Source organism: Calypte anna, chromosome 2 (genome assembly GCF_003957555.1).
Source record: "Calypte anna isolate BGI_N300 chromosome 2, bCalAnn1_v1.p, whole genome shotgun sequence".
Lineage (NCBI taxonomy): Eukaryota > Metazoa > Chordata > Aves > Apodiformes > Trochilidae > Calypte > Calypte anna.
In genome coordinates, this window is record NC_044245.1 from 9543352 (window position 1) to 9565029 (window position 21678).

General features: G+C 38.4%; 1 protein-coding gene across 2 annotated transcripts in view; it reads right to left on the minus strand.

The window, feature by feature from the left end:
• The window catches only part of LMBR1 (limb development membrane protein 1), a 67848-nt gene extending 46789 nt beyond the window's left edge, over positions 1 to 21059 (minus strand). The window contains exons 1-4 of one of the 2 annotated variants that reach the window (XM_030445110.1): positions 20765 to 21059; positions 6419 to 6491; positions 3931 to 3970; positions 1362 to 1501 (exon numbers count right to left, since the gene is read on the minus strand). In XM_030445110.1, coding sequence (XP_030300970.1) covers positions 1362 to 1501; positions 3931 to 3970; positions 6419 to 6491; positions 20765 to 20827 — 316 coding nt within the window. In that variant the 5' untranslated portion in view covers positions 20828 to 21059. Of the gene's footprint in view, positions 1 to 1361; positions 1502 to 3930; positions 3971 to 6418; positions 6493 to 20764 lie in introns of those variants that run through there. The other variant, XM_030445111.1, reaches the window with a different exon arrangement.
• Positions 21060 to 21678: the final 619 nt, after the last annotated feature.

The window sequence follows — 21678 nt, forward strand, 5'->3', positions numbered from 1 at the left end:
ACAAGAAGGATAGTGTTACTGACACATCTATATATTTTCCTCAAATTAAGACACTCAGGGCCTTCTTCCCCTACCACAGTTTTTCCTAGTTTGGCAGTTCAGAAATCAAATTGAGTCAGAAAAATAATTATTTTCTACTACACTGACTGCACCATAAAACTGCATGAGAGACTTGCAGATATCAACATATAAAAGCCTTAAGCAGTCTGTTGGAGTCTTTTTTTATATATTTGTAGTGACCTAAGAATACCCCCAATAAAACAAGTTAATAAAACACAAAAATTAAAAATCTTTCCATCTTTGGCAAACAGATTAGACCCTCAGCAATTTTCGTCTCATTCCTTGCAGTTTCATTACGTTTTACCTCCACCTGGTGGTTACATCCAGCAAAAGCACAACTGAACATCCAGCTGGTAGAAATATTGCTGGGTTTAGTTCAACATGCATTATGTGAGGGTGTTTATAACAGATCCAGGTATGGGATTTCTGCCTTGTTTCAACCATTAGAGACATATACTTAATTTTTCTAGATGCCACAGTTGATTCTACAGTCTACAGTACAAAAACCTTAATGTTACATTCAAGTTCCTCAGAGTAGCTGTAATTGATAAATCTAGCAAAATCAAAATGCTTTAAAGCAATGAATATTTTTCTATTAATTAACATTTGTAAAAAAGTAAGCAAACCACACGTGAAGGCCAAGCTAGACAGAGTTTCATGGAGTGGAGAACATTTTCTGAACCTGAGTGGTTGTGATAGCACTATCAGCTCTCAATTATCTGTACAGGTATTTCATAACCAGAAAACGGGGCTGAGTTATATGGAACAGGTTTTTACAGAGCAGCTCCATGCTACTGTGCAAGCCTAATAAATGCCACAAGAGGGAGCCAATCCCCAAGGTATATATTCTATTTTCCTTGTTTAAAACTACAGCACTAATAGTTGTACTAATCTAATCTCTACTGCTCTTACCTAGCAAGTTTCTTACAACATTTTTTATTTTGAGAATAAATTCGTATAAATCATGATAAATAGATAGTCTAAGGAATCTTGCATTAACACACAAAGATGCACACAAGTGTGTTTAAGTTAGCTTCTAGTAGCCAAGATTCTACATTAGTAGTCAAAATAGTGAATTTGGTTTAATTCCATTAATTCTGCATAATTCTTTAAAAAAGCCCAACAGTTAAGATAGACTTTTGTGATCTATCACAGAGCAGCAAAACCAACTAACCAAGAACGTATTAACTATTTAAGTTAGCATCTTAAATGAAAATGGAGTTATTAGTTTGAAAATAAGAACATATCTGTGCACATATAACGAAGACATCCATTTTAATTACATTATGCTGAGTACTAACCATGAATTAGTGAGCCATTTAACCACTGAATATAGTAGCTTTGTGGAAAAGAAAGCAGGATCTCATTGCTGATTATTGAGAAAGGTAGAAGCAGGACTGCACCAGCTGAAACTGCTAGAGTGAAGGTGCTCAAGAACAGCCTGAAATTTAAAAAAATGTACCACTGTTACCACCAACATGCTCTTGAAAAAAGAAAAAAATAGTTAGTCAACCTATTAATCAGTGTTGGAAGACAACACATTCTTACATTTTAAAGGGGAGGAGAAACTGGGATTTCCACAATATTTCACTTCCAAAAAGCAAATTTCAAATACCAAGTATCTTACAGAATCCAGTAAAAATAATTAGTTTTTACCAACTACCACAGTTACTGTCTTGAGACTTGCATGCATTTGTTTCCAGTGTCATACACAGGACAGATTATTGGAGTTCATGGAATATGTTTCCCTAAGTCTCCTTTTTTAAGCTTTTTTTTCTTACATACACAAAATGAAAAAAAAATAATCCATTTCTATATCCTTACTACAATTTCTAAAAGCAAAGCAGCTTTTTAATATCTGAAAAGTAAGCATAATTATACAGAAACATTTTCACACCAAACTGAAAAAATATTGTTTTTCTTTTAGAAAGTATTTGTTCAACTACCACCTTACAGCTTAGGATTTTCTGATAGCTGAAAAGTCAAGATAGAGAAACCACCAGAATTATTTTAAAAGTTTAAACTTTTCCTTTTCAGATCCCAAAGCAGACTTACATAAAATGCCATCTAGTGGCATTAAAAACAGCTATGTTTAAAAAAGTAACAAAATAAAAAACAGTCTCAAAACTAATATAACGTTAGAATAAAATTTTTAAATTCTACAAATTGCATGACAAAAAAGATAAAATACATCATTCCTACAACAGGAATGCTCATTAACTTGCTTACAGAGATCTTACTTAACAGTCCACAAATCTATTCATCATTCACACAATACTTAAAGAGGAAAGTCTAGGTGAGTAATGTTATTGTAAAAATAGATTCTTATGTGGGGTTTTTGGTGGTTTCTGAGGTATTTTCCTATTTAAGGATGCTGAAGTATTCCAAGCTGAACTGTGAAACTTAACACACTACTATTGTATTTTGGAAAATAACATGCACACCTAAGGAAAAGGAAATCTTAGGCTGAAAAAAAACAGCCTTTTTATTTATTTTTATTTATATTTTTTATTTTTATTTATAACTAATAAATTTATTTAATAAATAACTAGGAAATTTAAAACTAATTTTATAAGTTAATTATAAATTTATAACTAAATGTATAACTAATAAATTTATACATTATTTAATAATAACTAATAAGTTTGTAACTAATAATTTATTTTATTTATATTTATTTATATTTTATTTTTATTTTCTATTTTTATTTATAACAACACTCTTAATGAAAGGCTATTACTCTGATGGAAGTGCTGATCTTGTTTTAAGCTGTTTCTGCATGAAGAACACACTTTACAGCTGCTATTTTTGTACTTTAGTGCTGAACTAGAAAATGCAAGCAGAAGGGGTATCAGTTAACAGGACAAATTTTATTCTTTGACTATTGAAAAAATTCAGAAGCAGGTTAAGATCCCAGCTGCTATGAAACTCAATCAACATACAAGAATCTTAACTGCTAGAAAAGCCTTCGCTCTGGTCTTAAAAGCAGAGGAGAAATGGTCCTCTACTTGAGAGCAAAAAGCTTAACAGCATTTAAAAGTTAGTGTTTTTCTTTCTCCAGATCTGAAGGAGACCTTGTGGCATTTAAGTGTTTCAAAGTCAAAAAAGACTCGTGTCAGAAGCTACTGGGAGAAGCTGCCAAAGATTCACATCATCTTTGTACCTCTCTCAAGCTTGCCACAACTGCAAAACTAGAAGTGAACAGCTTGCAATGTACTCAGCACTTTCACAGGGTAAAGACAAATCAATAAAATATTCCTTGAGTTCTTCTTCCAGGAGGATGACACTACCAAAATGGAAGAGTTAGGAACATTGTAATAAGCAAGTAGCAAGTCCACACAGTTCAGCAAATCACATAACTGAGAGGACAGCAGTGGCTCAGTTCTGCAAATATTCAGACATATTTAAATACAAGAGATTAATATCTAGCTTTCCAAAGGAAGAGGAAGGGAAGAGAATGTTGCTGGCAGACCAGCAGGCCTGGCAAGTGTTTGTCTTCCATTTGTTATTCTTTTTTTTTAAGCTTTTTTTTAAGATGATCAAATACAGTATATTTTAGAGACCTAAATTTATGTGCAGATCTTACACTGAATTCCAACTCTTGCATCAGGTCCTCATGCAATACTCCAGCCAACTTTGTGCCTACCAGGAAAACCCCAGGTGAAAAAAACCTCTTGAAAAATCTGCCCTGCCTCTTGTCATGACTTTCATATGACAAGGTGCCACTTGACCAAGATTTTTCCTTTGCTTTCTAGTAATTTGTTTGCTGTCCCATATAAAATGGACTGTTATTTATTTGGAAGCATATAAGATTTTTATCATAACAAAATACTCAGGAAAAAAAGTTCTGCAAAAAAGAACTATACATACGATATTCTGTTAACCACAGCATCTTCATCCTCTTGCTCATCTGAAAATTAAATTACAGCAAGTTATACTCAATACTTAGTCATCTTTCCTCAGGCTAAGATGTATATACATAGGAATAATTTTAATTTTAAATTTAGAATTACAAAGACACTGTATTAGCATGAATATTTTAAGAACATTACTACCAAAAATGAATAAATGAATACCCTCTATTTCATGTAGAAGCACAGATCAAAACTTCCTGGAAACATCTTCCAGAGGGCTCTACAGCAAACAAGCTTTCAGACTACTACTAATCTGGCTGCTAGGTAGAAACTGTCCCTTCAGGCATCTCTGAAACTACAGTGAGCAGGCAAGCTAAAGGAAAGTCTTAGGGTCTATAGTAACTACTATGAATTCCAAAACAGAGGCTTCATTTTCAGCATCAATACATTTTTAAAACAAGAATGTGCACCCAAATCAGTTAAGAATGACCACTCTGTTGCTTCCCCTTACTCATCCCTCCCCCCATTTCTAAGAATTTGGAAGAGAGGGAAAAAGAGAGTTGTTGTTCTTGTTGTTTGGTTTGGATTTAAGATACCATGGCTTCCCTTCTGGTATTTCACATTTTAGACCTTTTTTTTTTTTTCATTTATTACTCAATTAATATTCAAAATTTCTGAAATATTATTAATTTTTAACTCAGAGGGCAATCACTAACATATCCTGCATTTGTTCTTTATATCCTTCTCTGCCCATGCCTGGACAAAATGTATACATTTCTGCATTTAAAATAATTTTAGAGTTGGCTTTTACCTTCTAAGTCTCCCAGGTTTTCCACAAGAGGTGACTCAAATTTGTTTTAAAATCTAAGAATAACTAAAGCCAGATGTTTTGAGTTCTTAAGAGTCATGCACACACTTGAAATATACACAGAGCCACAGACATCATGCAGGTTTGAAACTCTTCTGTGAAAGTACACAGGGTTATTGTTTGATTTCTTGATGGAAATCTCATGGTGTTTTAAGAGACTAAGTCAAGGTCTCTTATGAATCATTTTGGCTAAAGAACTTGTAGAAACAGCAAACAATCTGTCCAGAAGGAAGTCCACAAGTGCTAATGTTTCTAGTGTGTCTCATCAGGAAGATCCCAGTAGGCTACAAAGTTTACCTAACTAAATGCTCACCCAGCTTTCATGAAGTCAGGACAGCTGCAGAGCAGTTCCTCTCACTATCTGATGAGATTAACTGCCAAAATGTAATTAATGTCTTTATGTCCAATAGTATTTGCCAAACCAGTCCCCCCTTCCTTTCTTCTGTTCCTCCAAATAGTAGGATCTTTGTAGTATCCAGAACATGTATTTAACAGGATCAGAAGAGAGCATTCATCTCCCATGTTTAACTACTCTCTAAGTTTGAAGAGATACACTTTTTTTAAAGGTATTAAGTTTCTCAAAGAGTTTAGTTTTTTAAACATGAATCCATCTATGAAAGCAGCTTTATGGTAACACAGGTCACTATAGCTCAGTAAACAGTTTTCAACTAAGTTTCACATCCCAAGATCATGATGCAAGAATGCTTCTTCAGCACCAAGGTCCCAGGTAAGATGTCAAGACCCAAAGATCTGCCACTTTATAGGTTTTTATGCTATTTATCTTTAGAAGAAATATAGAAGAAAATTACAGGAGTCCCTACAGATTAGGTTCAGGCAGGTAATGCTTCTAAAGGAAAAAAATACAGGATTATATCAAGGAATAATACTTCAATGGCAAGGCCAAAATGAACATGTCAAGAACATGAAAATAACTGTACCTAAGCAAAGCAGGATTTTTAGAAGATATCTGCTACTTATGTTCTAAAGTAGCTGTACTAAAATCTTTTATTACTGTACTAAAATCTTTTCACTTTACCAGCTAAGGCTTTGAACTTGATTTTGATGCTAGAACACAGCCTGAAGATACTTAGCTCTGGAAAAGCTGACATGAAAGGAAGACAATAGGATCTGAAGACATGGGAGGTGGAAGCATCTGCTTGAAGTTCTCCTATTTCCCCCCTCTCTCAAAACTTTTAAAATTTTGCCTGCAACAGAGTCACATCAGAACTGACTGTGGCCATGCACTCCACCTCCATAAGTCACTCATCCTCACTCAGTTGCAGAATGCCAGCTACAGCACCCACTGACCCTTTTCTCCTTTTCTGAGATACTCCAGTGCACTCCATCTCTTGGTCAGTGGTATCAGAAGGCCTGAGGAAGGATCTCAGAAGTGCCAGAGCTGGCACAAGGGAAGGGTGCAAACTCATGGGTCAGGGGCAAAGGGAGCAGATGGAGGGCAAGACACCAGAATATACATTCAGATCAATCCAGGCTGCCATAGACTTGCAGCTAGAGGAAGACTTTTGGTCAAAGATCCAGTTCTTTCACTTTCCTTGCTGAGGCAGAGAGAAAAAGAATCACCTATTCACTTGAAAAACAAAACTATTTTTAAGTATACTATAAAGTCTGTGCTTACCTGCTTTCCTTTTGTATCTTGTGATGATGAAGTAGGAAACTATGAAGAGAACAGCAAATAGGAGAAAGCAGATCTGGGAAAAAAAAAAAAACCACATTGTATGTATTAGGTTATTAGGTGAAGCAATGCCAGAATTATCAGAATAAACAGAAAATCCAGGATTAACTATTTTAAATCTAACAGTATTAATTCTTAGATTTAGATTTTAAATCTAACAGATCAACAGTATTATATTAAAATGTCATCACCATTTTTGTTTTATGTCTTATTAATAAAAAGTTAAACCAGTAAGAACAGATTATTTAGAGTAACAAGTATTGGATCAATTATATGGCTAGAAGTTTTGGTCCAAAATTAAGAAAATAGCTGCACCCACAGTGCAGCTTTTGTATGAAGCATGGCTGAGGTGGGCTGGTTTTTACAATTTGAATCCATTGAACTCTTACAATACCCAAAACTTAAGGGTAACTCTATTTTATACAATGGGATCTTAAAGATTTATTTTGGAGTAAGCCCTCAACATGTGCAAAGAAGAAAGCAGTTCTGTTTACTGCATCCATCACATCTTGAATCAAATGCATTCTAGGCAACAACACAGGAGAGACCATCTGCCTGCAGGGAATGTCCAAGCATGAGCTAGTCAAGCGTGATGTTTCCAAAAATTACATTCCAAATCAGGGTAAACAGAGGGGGAAAAGAATGTATTGCATAATCAGGAAAAACTGAATGTTTAACAAATACTATAAAAATGACAGAGTTATATCTCTTTTGTAGTCAGACATTTTAGATAGAAATACTGAAGCAAAGTCAAACATCTTGAGCATGACATTTGGATGCCTCCAACTGCCCTACAAATGTCCTCCAGAAGTATTACAGTGCCATGGGTCTGAAAGTGGCAGCTGAGCTCACTGCACAGGCAACACACAGCAGTGACATCTGAAATACAGATGCTGAAAATTAGATTCCACAATTAGATCTCTGAATCCAAACATTTAAGCTCGAGTTCAACACTCCAACTTTCCACAGTCTGCTCCAAAGAAGAGTTTTGATACAGAATGTAGCTATTTAAAGAAATGATTCTATTAATAAGGATTTTTTTTTAATGCTGTATACTTTTGATTCAGGAAGAACAAAAGAAACAAAACAACCTTGCGTTTTCAGAGAACTCTGTCACAGCTTGTCCTGTCAGTAATAGAAAACACAGTGCCAGTGCTGAAAGACAGTCCTTCTCTAGGTTCCTCTGAAAACTAGACCAATGCTACTGATAGAGACATCTAATTTTAGGCACCCACTTTTGAAAATTAGGTATCACATTTACAAGGTCAGTTCTTTAAAAATCTGCCAGACCCCCCAAATAACGCTGCTCATGTGTAAAACAAACCTAGAGTAAAGCTCATTTTTTGGTTGAATTTTATTTAAAACAAGAATAAAAATTACAGAAATTATTTGTATCTCCAATTAAAATAGATGACCTTTATTCTATCAAGGATAGCAAGGTTACAGTGGCAATGTGGGTCTGTACTTGAGGTACCACTGAGATAATTGAGGTATTTTGAGGGCACAGCAGGAGAAAGCTGTCCAGTAACATGAACTGTCAAAGGCTTTATTTCCAGTTTTAGATGACAGCTACTTTGCAACTCAGCAATCGGGTGTAATTATATATCTTGATGTAATTATCCCTCTACTTCTGTCAGAAATTAGAACAATTTCGTAAATATTTAATAAAGCTATTACTGAAAATCCGTATTATTTTAAAATTACTGACAAGAGAGGAATTAAGCAAGTTATCACCAGCATAGCTTTAGGATCTTAGAAGAGCATTCGTAAATTAGAAGTTCTTCATGCTGACCAAAGGCAGTCAATAAGCAAACTCAGAAATATTACTTCAGTCTCAATTTATACTTGGTGAAACCTATGATCCTGAAGCGTTTCTAACCATGCACCCTGGATAGTCTTCTAAAGGGAGTAGCAAAAGCCAGCATCCCAACTATTTTTAGAGTGGAACTCAGTTAAGTTGGAGTAAAGGAATGTGTTGTCCATGATAGCTGAAGAACAGACTCCACTGTTCTGTCACTGCAGTTCTGGGTTCTCACTCCTTATACTACTCTTTGTTTGCATATTTTTGTAGCAACAAAATAAATAAAGAAATGTAGTCCCTGTTTGTGCTTCAAGTTTCAGTTCATGCTTCTTAATGATTGGGCTTGTATGCAGTACTCCAGGTAAGGCACTGTGGTTATATATGTTAGCACTGAGCCATTCTTTCTAGACTGAAAATATTCCTACACATTCACCTGAGAATCATGCAGGTAACTTAGCATTATCCCCCCATCACTGAATACATCCATGCTGTCCCCCCCAATTGCTTCCAGCAGTTACAGTCTCAAGTTACAGCAGAAACTTTTTTTTAGGGTTCAAGGTCATCCCCAAGTCTTTTTTTTTTTTTTTTTTTTTTTTCTTTTTCTTTTTTTCTTTTTTCTTTTAAAACCCCATCTTAATTTGATACTACATCTATTATTTTGGGGCAATCAAGTCCTTCCTGCACCATGTTCTGACTCCCCTTTGAAATGACTACATCCTAAAGAACGGGATTTCTGCTAAAATCAGAATGCTTTACTTCATTCTCATCTAAGTTGAGCAAGATTGCTCTTAATAATGATACCTGAGGAAACTGAACAGGAAGGGGTTCTTCCCCAAACACAACTCCTGTTGTCAAGTACACTACAGTCAGTTTCTTAGTCTTTTTAGAGTTCTTCTTCACTGACCCTGGTTTAAGGAATACCTTTCAATGCATTTCCTGGATATAGCCCTTGGCATATCACATGTGGCATATGCACTCTACCAACAGTCATGTGGATTCAGAAAACACAGTTAACTCCTGATTTGACTTGCTTAACAATTCCTTAGATGAGGGAAAATTTATATATATATATGTTCACAATACCCTAAATAATTTGACAACTTTCATTAATAATCACTCAATAAAAAGCATAGGTAGGCTTAATGAGTTAGGGCACTAATAAAAGAACACCACAATACATACAGCTACTTTGATATCCCCAGGGAAAGAAGAGTCTATACTCATTAAATTCCATCTTTTCTTCAGAAAACTATTACATGTGACCAATCCTGGCATACCATGTTAAATCTAGATCATATTGCAAGCCATGTTCTCAATCAAAAAGCAGTGGTTTATGCTATCACCCTTCTCTGTAGTAAGAGCTGACAAAAGTCCAGGATGCTGCAAATGCAGCAAATCTAGGCCAAGCTCTGTTCCTCATAACCCCACATTCTACATAAGGAGTTTTTCAGTGGAGCTCAAATAAAGCTCTTCCAGGTCTGACTTGTGGAAACAGTGAAGATCCTGTGCAGAGATCATACGCAACTGTAACAAAGAAGGATTTCTGACTTTCCTTGATAGTGCAGACTGGAAAAAATAATTATTTTTTTTAAATAACACACACACACCACAGATACTATCTTCCAAGTTGAAATTTCATTTCTTTAAATTCATTCCAGCTTTATAGAGGGGCAAATTAGTTGTTGATCTGTTTCCATAGTTAGACTGCTCCTAGGAAACTACTTTAAACCTCACTACATTCTCACATGGCAGATATACACCCAGTCCATGTTTGACCAGCTGCACCAAAATATAAAAGAAATTAAGAGAGTTTCAGAATTTTATATAGTTATATCCAAACAGTCAAGCAAAGCAATTCTTCAATAATTTTTAATGGGTTTTTCACTGTTCCCTACTGCACATCACTTAGTAACTGTAAACAAAATACACAGATTCTGTGCTATTTCCAAGGGTTCCTTTAACTAGGTGGCTGACAAAGTCTTCAAAGAATTGAGCATACAATTCATTCACACCTCCTTGCATGAACTAAATACAGCCTCTGGAAGGAAAAACAAAGGAAAACCATATTCCCCTGGAGTTCTTATTATTAATTTGGGAAAGGAAGTACTTCATGCTGCTACACAGATTAGACACTAATTATAGTAATTATACCACCAAGAAAGGCTTCTCCTGGAGATGGGATACACTGCATTCTTACATATATTGTATCCAGCTCTTCCACACAGTCATACTTTTGGATTTGTCATCCAAAGCAAGCCAAGTATGATCCAAGTCATACCTTTGGATCTGTACCAGACAGCTCTCAGCTCCTGTGAGAACAGAGCTGGAGACAAACTGCATGCATTTCAGTTTGTGCAACTATGTGCATCTGAGGGGCTGGCACTGAAGAGTCCAGCATTAAACACAAGCAACAAACTCGCTCAAATCCTGTTGTACTTATCCAACTGACAACTAGTAAAGATCAGATGATATTAATCATCCATATGGATGATTTTTAAGACTTTGGCACTGGAATTTATGCCTTGGGTTGGTAAAGCATCACCTTCTGTTGCAAGTGCTAGAGCTACACTTTCATGCTAAAAAAAATTGTTCAAAATGCACAAGATTTTATTTTTTCCCTGAGGCATATGATGCAACCAGTCTTCACAACTGTAATTCGTGTGTGTGTGTACAGAAAGATCAATAGCTTCTATTTATGTAGCACAATATTTTTCCCAACTCTTGTGCAGGAAATCTGGCTGTAGTTTTTAATAGGAAAAAGCATACAGCCACATTGTCCAATAACTGCACAACACCTATCAATCAGCTGCCCTGGTAGCAAACACTCCCAAGAGCATCCCAGGCTACACTACCAGAAGCAAAGCCAATCACCATGGGGAGCAATTATCTTTCTCCAGGCAGCATTCATCAAGTCCCATGTAATTGCTGCATCCAGTCTTGAGCCTCCAGTACAGGAAAGACATTGGCAATCACAGCTAGGAAGATCACCAGGATGGTCAGGAAGCTGGAACTCTTTCCTGGTGCAGACAGGCTGAAGGACCTCAGCTTCCAAGTACCTATGAGGAGGTCATTGAGGCAGGTCCAGGCTCCTGACAGTCATGCACTGGGGAAGAATGTGACTGGAGGTAAGGAGAAAGTCTCTCCATGAGGAAAGTCAAGCTAGAACCAGTTGCCCAGCAAGGCTGTGCAAACTTCATCCCTGGAGGTTTTCAAGCCCTGAGTAACCTTGTCTGATCTCACAGTTGACTTTGCGCTGAGCAGGAAGGAGACTGGGGTCCAGTCAGCCTTTTCTACTATTCTGAATAAAATGGCACCATTAGAAACTTTGCCATCTCATAATTTGTGCCCTTCTTCAGGTCATGGATGAACTCTCAAAATTAAAAAGCTGGGCATCTTGCAGAACCTTTTACAAGTGAGAAGTCACCTCAGAACTCCTTTGCAGAAAGGAGTCACAGACCTCAGTAACGTGCTTTGATTTAACACCCAAGCATAAAACAAAGGTTCAAGATTTCCACCTGGAAAACATCAAAGCCAACAAGTGATCACTGGCTCCCACTTCACTGTACACAAGCTTTTAGAATAGGGAGAGTAAACCTGGAGGAGCAAAACAGACAAGAAGTGATCAGCATTGCACTACACTATGTATGAAATGAAACATCAAGCAGCTAAAAAAAAAAAGCTAAGGGGAGGAAGGAAACAGCTTTAAAAGAAGTATCTTCACTTCTTGCTGTTACTTTAGAGAACATGTCCTTTTCACAAAATAGAAAAAACAGCACAGGGAAAAAAAGAAGGCAGAGTTCATCCTGGGTAACACCACCCTGTAGAGTACATCTAAAAACATGTTTAAGAGTTGAAAACAGAGCTGTTAGTGTTTTGCTTGGCTGGGATTATTACTAACTACAGCAAAGTACTTGTGCTGTACTTCTAGATTTTAATTTCTATAATAGAAAACAACTAAACATAGCATTACATACACATAAAAATGCCACAGGGCAACTGAAAAGCTTTCCCCTACTGTACCACTTGGCAACTACTTTGGTTGCAGGATGACAGGAACAAACAGTGAGAAAGCACAGGTGAAGACAAGCAGTTCTCCTTGGTCTATTTCTAATATCATTGACATCTAAAAAGTAAACAAAGTGTTCCACCTGTTTTGGATGTGTCAACAGCAAATTACCTAAAACAAACCATAACACATTAAAGAAAACTAAAATTTTCAGCTATGCTCTCAGTTTGACCTTGGTATGCATAATATCATCTGCTTTGGACCACTGTTTTTTCAAAATTATTTGTTAACTATTTATTCTTTAAAACTCTGTGCTCTGGCTTAGATTCAGTTCACTGTAATCCAACCTGCCTTATAGACTTAGCATGACGCATTATATTTAAGCTTCTGAGAAAATTTAAGTACATCTTATGACTACAGATTAAGTTTACTCATTAACACAGCCCTCCACACCTATGAGTTCACCCCATATGTATGGCCTTCTCTTAGGACTCCTCCCTAGCAGCTTAAGCCATGAGCAAGAGGCTGACCCACTTTTTTTGTTGGTTCCTAAGTCATTTGGAAATCCTAAGTGGTTCAGAGGCTTGGTGCCTACATTTGCTCACCTAGAAAAAAAAAATAGGATCTAAAAAAGTACAAAATATCCAAAAATATATTCCATGTGCTAGAAATACTGCTCAGCTAAAGATACCAACCAGCCTCCATAGGCCTTCAGAAGGTAGCTTCCATATATCATTCACATTAACTTCAGCAGCAGAGTCCCACCTCAACTTAAGTAAAGAATTCAAATCAATATATTTGTTAGCTTTTACATTCCCTTTTATATATTTAATTGGAATATATTTATGTTGCTAGGTAAAGGGAAAAAAAGTGTTATGACATCTCCATCATTCATAGTAATAGGCCCAAGATACCTTTATTCATGGTAGTATATTCTGTACCAAGTAATACAGTTGAAAACCCTCAAAAAAATTACTCCCAGTCATTTTTCTTTGACCTATATGGGCTACAGGAATGCTATTAAAATCAGACTAAAGAGTATTTTTTCATCAGCAGTACAAGCTTTAAAAACACCCTCTAGAATAAACACCAACAGCACCAACCTACACCACATTAGCATTCTGCCTGATTTAAGGTATAATTCAACTTATTACAGACAGGCTATAATCTTTTATATTAAAACTTTACAGAGTAGTCCCATTTCTGGAAAAAATAAACTCAAAAGTCTCATTAATATAGCCTTAGTGAACAATTATTTGTGCTAATGTTAGCTTTTTGTGCTTATTTGGCTAGTAATAATATCCAGGTCAAGATGCTTAATTATCATAGAAGACAGAGCTTATTAATTTACTTCTCCTAACTCATAAAAATCCTCTTCCTTGTCTTCTCACACATACATATTGCCCAATTTATAAGTGACACACCTTCATTTTTCACCCTCACTCCCACAAGACAAATATATTTAAACTGATATATTTGGATGTTTTCATAATTCTGACCAATTATGCAGCCTCTATTGGACAGAGGTTATCACAGTCTTAAATTCAGCAAATATTTAACATGTTGCTATTGTAAAATTTAACACAAACTCATGAAGATCAATTCTTCCCATCAGCTAAACATGTTAAAAATAGGAAGTACATTTAGGTAATAGAAAAAATAGGGGACTTAAGAGATACATAAACTTTTAAAATCAACAGTAAAACTGTGAAGCACTATGTTATGATTACAGTTGCAGAGCCTAACCCTAGAAATCACACCACTACAAGCCAAGAAGATGGGGAGGATCAAGAGGGAGGGAACAAAATCATGCACATATACTGCTTCTATCACCTGTGTACTACACTCAGTCATACACAGACTTAAGTGCCATCTATACACATACTACTTGCTGTGGAGAGTATATAATGTGGAAACAGAAAAACAAAGGAAGTTCTGGAGTAAGATTTTCCAATTAATAAAAATTTTCAAAGCCATATTATTACCAAATGCTTAAGAGAGTATGCTCAAATATTTAACAGCACAAAGCACGGGATCCTTTATTGGAACCATGCTGAAGGTAGTTAGAAACAACTTTTAATATATTCAGTCAATCAAGAAACTTGAAACCTCTGCATGGGAAACAGCTCAGCAACACAATACATATTCAACACAAGATGAAAGTCAACATGAGTTTTGTCACCACCTTCATCAGAGCAAACTGGGCTCCAAAGAGCAACAGATCAAAGCTGCTTAAAGTGAGAAGCAATTTCACTTGTCAGGTGAATGAATCAGGGGGTTGCAGCAGAAACTTATTCCAGGTAGTCTCTACCTAGCTGCATGCTTAACATTCAGAGCAATACAACAGCCAAGGCTGGTTTTATTATATGCATAAAAACAAACTAAAGTAATGGCTTCCAAAGTCTCTCCTGTTCCTGTGTTACAAGCTATGTAAATTCTTACAAATTAATGTTACCAAGAAGTCAGCGTCCCCAGTCATTTGACAGTGCATGTTTACAGGAAAGCTTCAGTGGTTTTCAAGGTTAAGGAGAGGGCATGGAAGGAAGAAGAAAGCATCAAAGAAATTAAGACTCTCAACAAGAGTTATCACTGCCCTCTTAATCAGGATAAACACCAAATGAAACAGGGAAGCATGAAAGGAAAGGAGGAAGCATTGCAGTTTTTAAAATAAAAATCACTTCAAATAAAAGCAGCCAGCTTACATTGCATTAAATGCAATAAAATACTATAAAATACAATAAAATTTTTAAGTTACATTTTCTTTAACCTTCCTTAACCAAAATTTTCATCTATGTCACCAGAACTGAACTCTCATGTTCTTAACATAAGCTCACTGGCAACGTGCTTCAGATTCTCTACCAGCTCTGACATCAGCACCATCTCCTCAGCTCTCCACCCACCCTCAACCCTCCTCAGCATCACTGAAAACAATCTTTTCAGAAGATCTTGGGCCTTGAATTCAACCCCACTCAGCACCCCAACATCACAGCAAAGCCCAAGACATTCATTATAATCCTACCATCTCCAAGCCTGCCATTTTAACCAGTCCCTTATCCAAACAGAACCCCAGAAGGACATGCTTGTCTGTGGCCTTGTGACCAATAGCTGGGTTTGTTTTCTGTCAGTTCTTCCACTTTTCATTAGATTTTTCTCAAATCTAATATACACCTTAACCTAAATGTACTTAAACAAATGTCTGTGTGCCTGTACCTTCTGTGAAGTGTGTCACTGTTTTGGCCAACTGCTATTTAAAAAACAAAAAACCAAACATCACACCAGCATTCAAGAAGAATTATTTTGAGCCATAGTAGCAACTATTTTACACCTCAGTCTTTCATACTTATTTTCTGTAAGCAGAAAATGCTGAACTCTCCAAATCCTGTTTGGGAATAAGCACCTTTATTGACTTGTCTACACCAAAGACTTCAAGACACGGATTGATTCCAGATGGATCCATGAGTGTTGATCCTCAGGACTAGCAACCAGAAAATGAGTCATCACTTCTTAAAGTTCAGCACAGCACCCATGTTTACAAGTAGAAGTTTGTTTAAGATAACAGAAGGATGCCAACATTTTAAATATGTAATTACATTAAAACGTTTACCAATCTTTCAGTCTTGTATCTCGTGCTACTACCACAAGTACTCATTTATTCAGTTAAAATTATTTTCCAGAACATTTTAAAAAGAAATAGCAAAAAACCTAAGCAAAGTTATTTTTGAGTGTATGGATAAAACCACTGAAAAACATCAGTTTTATTTAATAAAAGATAAAATTCCATAAACATTCAAATATTTCAGTATTTGTAATAATTTTGTTCTTAAAATTCACCCGTGCTTCTAATCAGCATTTTCTTTCTGGCCCACTGTCAGAGCATCAGCACTTCTGGCATTACAAAAGGATCTGTGAAAATTACAGTTTTGTCTGAGGCATAAATTCAAGGAAGCAGAACAGGTCAAGAACAAAAGCACACTATCAACAGGAGTACAGAGCTCAAATCTGCTTTCCCATCTTACAGCCCTAAAGGGGACAAATGCCAGCAGTACTCACACTGCACTAGGTCATACAGAAGAATCCTGAACACCTCTAGTCCAAAATAGGGTGAGATGAGAAAAGGTACAAAAAGAAACCAAAGAAGAAAACAAAGCCAGTGGTATTAGAGTGAAGTTGGCAACTACATAAAAAGCCCTTTCTAAACTGCTAGTACATTGAGAGATACACAAATACACGGTAAATTAACCACCACATCTCCTGTAACAACAAAAGAAAAAAACCTACTTAAAAGTAGTATAGTTAAAAAAAAAAAAAGCCTTCTCGTAAAGAGAATTATAAACTGAAGTTTCTCCAAATGTCTCTCATCTAAAGCTTACAGCCCTGAAAACATTTAGTCCTTCAAATGGAAGCATCTGTCATTAACCATAAAACTACATATTAGACCATTCAACATATGCCTGGACTTGCATGAAGCAATTAAAATTACAGTAGTATTTTTGTATTTAACTTATGCTAGCAGGACTGACTTTTTTATCACAAATGTAATGTTCTTTCCAAATACAGTTTGTTCTTAAGCTTTCGAACTAATAATTCTGTGGCCAACCTGTTTTATTCTACCATTTTCACAACACTACAAATGTAAGCACAGTGGATTTGCTTTGCCAAGGAAACCTCATAAACAAGCATATGCACATATTCTACACACACAAAGTTCTACATTTTGTAAATGGAAAAAAAAAAAAAACACCAAAAAGTAGATCTAAGTTTTAAAAATACAAACTACTTTTGAAGATATTGCAGTATAGAAGACAATTTGAAAAAATAAAAAGCATAAGAATATTCTAAAAAGTAAATCGAGGGGAAAACAAAGAACTCCACTGCACTTACTGATTTGCATTTGAAATAAACAGTTCACAACGATATTAGTGGAAAATGGAACACTTTGTAATTATGTTGCATAAACAGACATAATAACAGGGCACAAGGGAAAAGCAGTTCTCTAAAAGCCTAAATATCATCCAGGGGCATGCACCATCTCAGAAAACTTTAAATGAATCAAAGAATCAAGAAAGGCAAACTACTTAAATCTACAAAAGTAAGCAATAGTATCAGAGCAGCACAGAAGATCTCCTGGCCTTTACTGCTCTTTCATCCCAATGCTGATAAAGTACAGAACACAGACTGTCTTTATAGTTTGTAACCAACTAGAGCTGCTTTTCAGAAAGATGTCCCTTTTAGTTAAAACTGGGCATGACTCTGCCTTTATTGATGTCAAGGCTCTCACTGACTTAAAGCAAATTCATGTCTGTGCCATGTGTCTTATACTGGGTCATCAATCCTCAGTCTCCATTTTTACTGAATCAGAATTTTAAAATTAGTAAGAGTCTGAACTAGTCTGGGTGTGCTCAATAGCTGTTCCAAACAACAGATCCCCAACACAGCACCTTCATATTTGAAGAGCCAGGCCAAAATTAGATGAGGCAGTTGACCTCCTATTAGCAAGAAATTCTCATGAAGCAACAAAAGACAAGGCAGATCATTTTCTTCCAAACAGGCACCTTCTTCAAAAAAAAAAAAAAAAAAAAAAAAAACACACTCCAAATGAGGTCAAGAGTAAATGGGCCCAAGTTAAATTAAGCATTAAATCACAGAGACAGTTACCTCAAAAGCAGATGAAGGACTTACTTATCAAAAAAATAATTTTTTTACAACCCTTGCTCAATCTATAAACATGTGTAGGAAACATCCCTCTTTTCAAGGTGGAATTAGCAGCAGTTGGCACCCACAGAAGAGACAGGCACAGCAGCAGGATAATGAGCCTTTGATTTTTGTTACATAACACAACTTCATGGAAAACTTTGTAGCTTATCAGTTCAGACACCAGATGAAAAAGAAATGAAGCAGTACTCTGAAGTTAAGCTTAGGGTGCCCTTAGGAAATGCATTAGAAAGCACAGTCTAGAAATTCCCTATTTAGTCAGAAAAAAAGAAAACTTGTAAAAGAAAAGTTAAGAGTTTTGTTTTGTTTTCTCAACTACATCAATTTACTTTGATTTCTCTAATGAAGGAATTTAGCTTGCAGTAATGACCAAGCCACCCAACTAGGTCTTTAAAGGCAAAACTACCATAATTTTGACATACTTCTTGTAGGCACATAAAGGTTTCCCCCACTGTAATATTACACAGCAAACATTAAATCCTTCTATTAACTGCTCCACTGCCCCCAACCCACCTGCAGCTGGAATGAAAGTCTTGTGCATGTGACAGAAAATGACATACTGTCCCTCCTCCAGCTGAGGGGTTGATGATTATACCCACTACCCACACAACTGTTTATTTGCATATTTTAAGACATTATGTTCACCATGTAACTTCTTGATCAGCAAGGGCAGGAATTATTACAAGAGGATGCTAACATAATGCTAAATGTAAGCAATACACCCTGTGTACTTCATTATGCTTAAACTAACCACAAGTGAATCATCCTTGCAATAGGCTTCTGAAGCTATGTGTGAGCCACAAGAAAGTTGTATATTCAGCTCTGGATGGCAGCAGCTTATGTATTCATAAAACCATGTGGTCTCCCAACATGAAAAGATCACAGCTTTACCAATGTATGATCTGAAAGGCAAAATTGTTACTATCCCCACTGGTTAAACAGTAACACAGATGGCTTGTCATCAATATTAAAGATCAAAGTAAAATTTTAAGATCAAGAAGTTATTCATTGAATATGCTGTTTCCACTGCCCAAATAAAGCAGCATTGTACCTCTACACTACAAGTTCTTGATGCCTTTTGTGATTTCTTACATGACTACACCAACAGGAAGAGCTACCAACTACTCCAGTTTTTAAAAATTTTAATAGACCTTCACTATTTTTAATAGTACCTGGAAAGGCTCCACCCAGCCATTCCTTCAGACTCACCATCTGTGTATGTTAGGTACAAAAGCACAATATGTATATGATGTACCAGGACAAGACTCTTGTAGCTATAAATAAGAGATAATTAGCACACAAATAAATAAAAATGGAAAAATAGATACTAGGGAAAGGATAGACAAATGGCAGCATCCAGAAGAGATTCATGATTTGAGTAAACACCTGTGTTTTCATAGCACAAAAGGATTAAGATAATGCTTAAAGACTTATTTATGAAAGAGTGGTTTTCTCTTTATGTCCCTCTGCTGCTCACAGCTCTCACGACACACTACATCTGCTCACAGAAAAGAGGTGGTCTAGGAAATCTCCTAAACTGATACCTTCATACAGACTTGTTTTGTAGCCTTCAGAAAAAAACACCCCAGAAATATAATACTTCACCACAAGAAATATCTTAACATACAGATTCTTAAAGTACAGAATAGAAATTAGCACACTAGGGATCCAGGCAAGTCTCTTTTATCAAATAATGTAGCTATAGGCCTACATTAATCAATTACCAGTTATATTTAATATTGTCTCCCAATACAGCTGGAAAATACTTAAAGATAAATAATGAAAACATATTGTTATTATTAAAGAAATTTATTCTTTTTTTAAGAGCAATAACTACAAAGAGAAGGCAATTACCCAGTTGACTTAGGATGACACAAGCAGAGAGGACAACACTGCATGTCTCCTACATGCAGCATATACTCCCTTGCTTGAACTGAAGCAGAACAGCCCCAACAAAACACTTCTATGACCTTTAAGTAGTCTGAAAACAATTATGTCAGAGGCTGTCAGAGAGGAAACCGCAACAGCTCTCTCCAGCTGGAGGTGAGGTGTAGCGCTGCACTTGACTACCCAAGGCTGAGGAAGAGGGGACAGAACAAGCACTGAGCTGTATTGCTCCAGATGGAGAGCACGGGGTGTGCAGCAGCACTGAGCACGACACCAGGGATTAGGGAAAACATGAAGGTTACACACATCTGTTGCAAACAGTGCAGCCAAAAACAGGAGGATTTTACTACCACGAGCCACAAGATGAAACCCCACGCGTGACTTCCAGCGACAAGGCAGCACCTGAAGGCAGAGGTGCTGAACACACAACACGGAGCACAGGAGCACACTGAGAAGCACAGCTCTGTCCTGCAGGTCTGCGCGCTATTTCCCCTTTTCGCTTGAAGGCACAGGAAGACCCACAGCGAGCTAAGAGCTGGGATCCTCATCATCCGGCCCTCACATCCCCAGGGCGAGGCTCACACACAGCTTTACCCAGACGGGACGGGACCCCCGAGCCCCCAGGACACGGGGCCTGTGGCGAGGGGCAAAGGAACAACGGAGCGAACCAGCGGGACAACCCCACGACTGCCCGGCCACAGGTGCTGGGGGGCGGCGGGCAGAACAAGGAGCGGGGTGGGGGTGCCCGGCGGGAGCGCGGCCTCCGGAGCACCGCAGTGACAGGTCAGGGGGAAGGGGGGATGGGGGGGGGGATCGCACCGCCGCACAGCTGCGAGGGCAGGCGGCCTTGGGGGCCCGGCGGTGCGAGGGCCACGCTGCTTACCGTGTACTCCCGCACTTGGCTGTGGAAGTTCTGCTCGCGGATCGACACCTCGTCCGCTTCCATCCTTCATAGTCCCGCGGCCCCCGCGCGCAATGGCGGCCGCCGCCGCCGCGCCTGCTCCTGCCCCCCCGGCGGCAGGCGGGCTACCATGGCCAGCGGCAGCGCCGGCAGCTCCCCCGGGCCCCGGCGGTGGCTGAGGGGCTCCTACGGCAGCGCTGGCGGCTGACTCCGCCGCTCTGACACCGTCCGGCGGGGCACGGAGGAGAAGGAGGAGGAGACGAGGAGGAGGAGGAAGGGCGGGCAGCGCCCCCTCAACTCCTCCTGCTGCGTCACCACGCAGCGTCCCCGCGCGCACTACGGCCCCGCCCCCAAGGGCAGTTGGGAGGGGCGGGGCTAACGGTCGGGGGGGCGTGGCCAATGAGCCCCAAAGCGCTGCGAAGGGGGCGGGGCTGGGGCGGTGGAGAGGGGAGGGGGCGCGGCTGAGAGGAAGGCGGGAGATGGGCTGGGAGGGGGCGGGGTCAGAATGGGCGGGGTCAGAATGGGCGGGGTCAGAGGGGGCGGGGTCCGAGGGAGGGGCGGGGTACGGGATGCGGGGTGCGGGGGCTGCCAGGGGTTGCGGGGCCCCGGAGTGTTCCCAGGCTGAGCCCTCTGGGGGCAGGGGACAGGCGGAGCCTGAGGGTATTGGGGGCAGAGGGGGCAGGAAGAGGCGGCACCTGCCCTAGAGAGTACAGGTGGCTCCTGAGGCCCCGGCGAGGTGAAGGAGCAGGCAGTGGCTTCAGGTGGGGATGATCTGGCTGGGAGCCTCTTCCCAGTGAGAGGAATCAGCAGAGACCCCTGACCTGAGGGCCACCTGGAAGGTTCATCCTGTCCTACATCTCTCAGGAGATGGATGTGATCAGGGGGTTGGGTTTGAG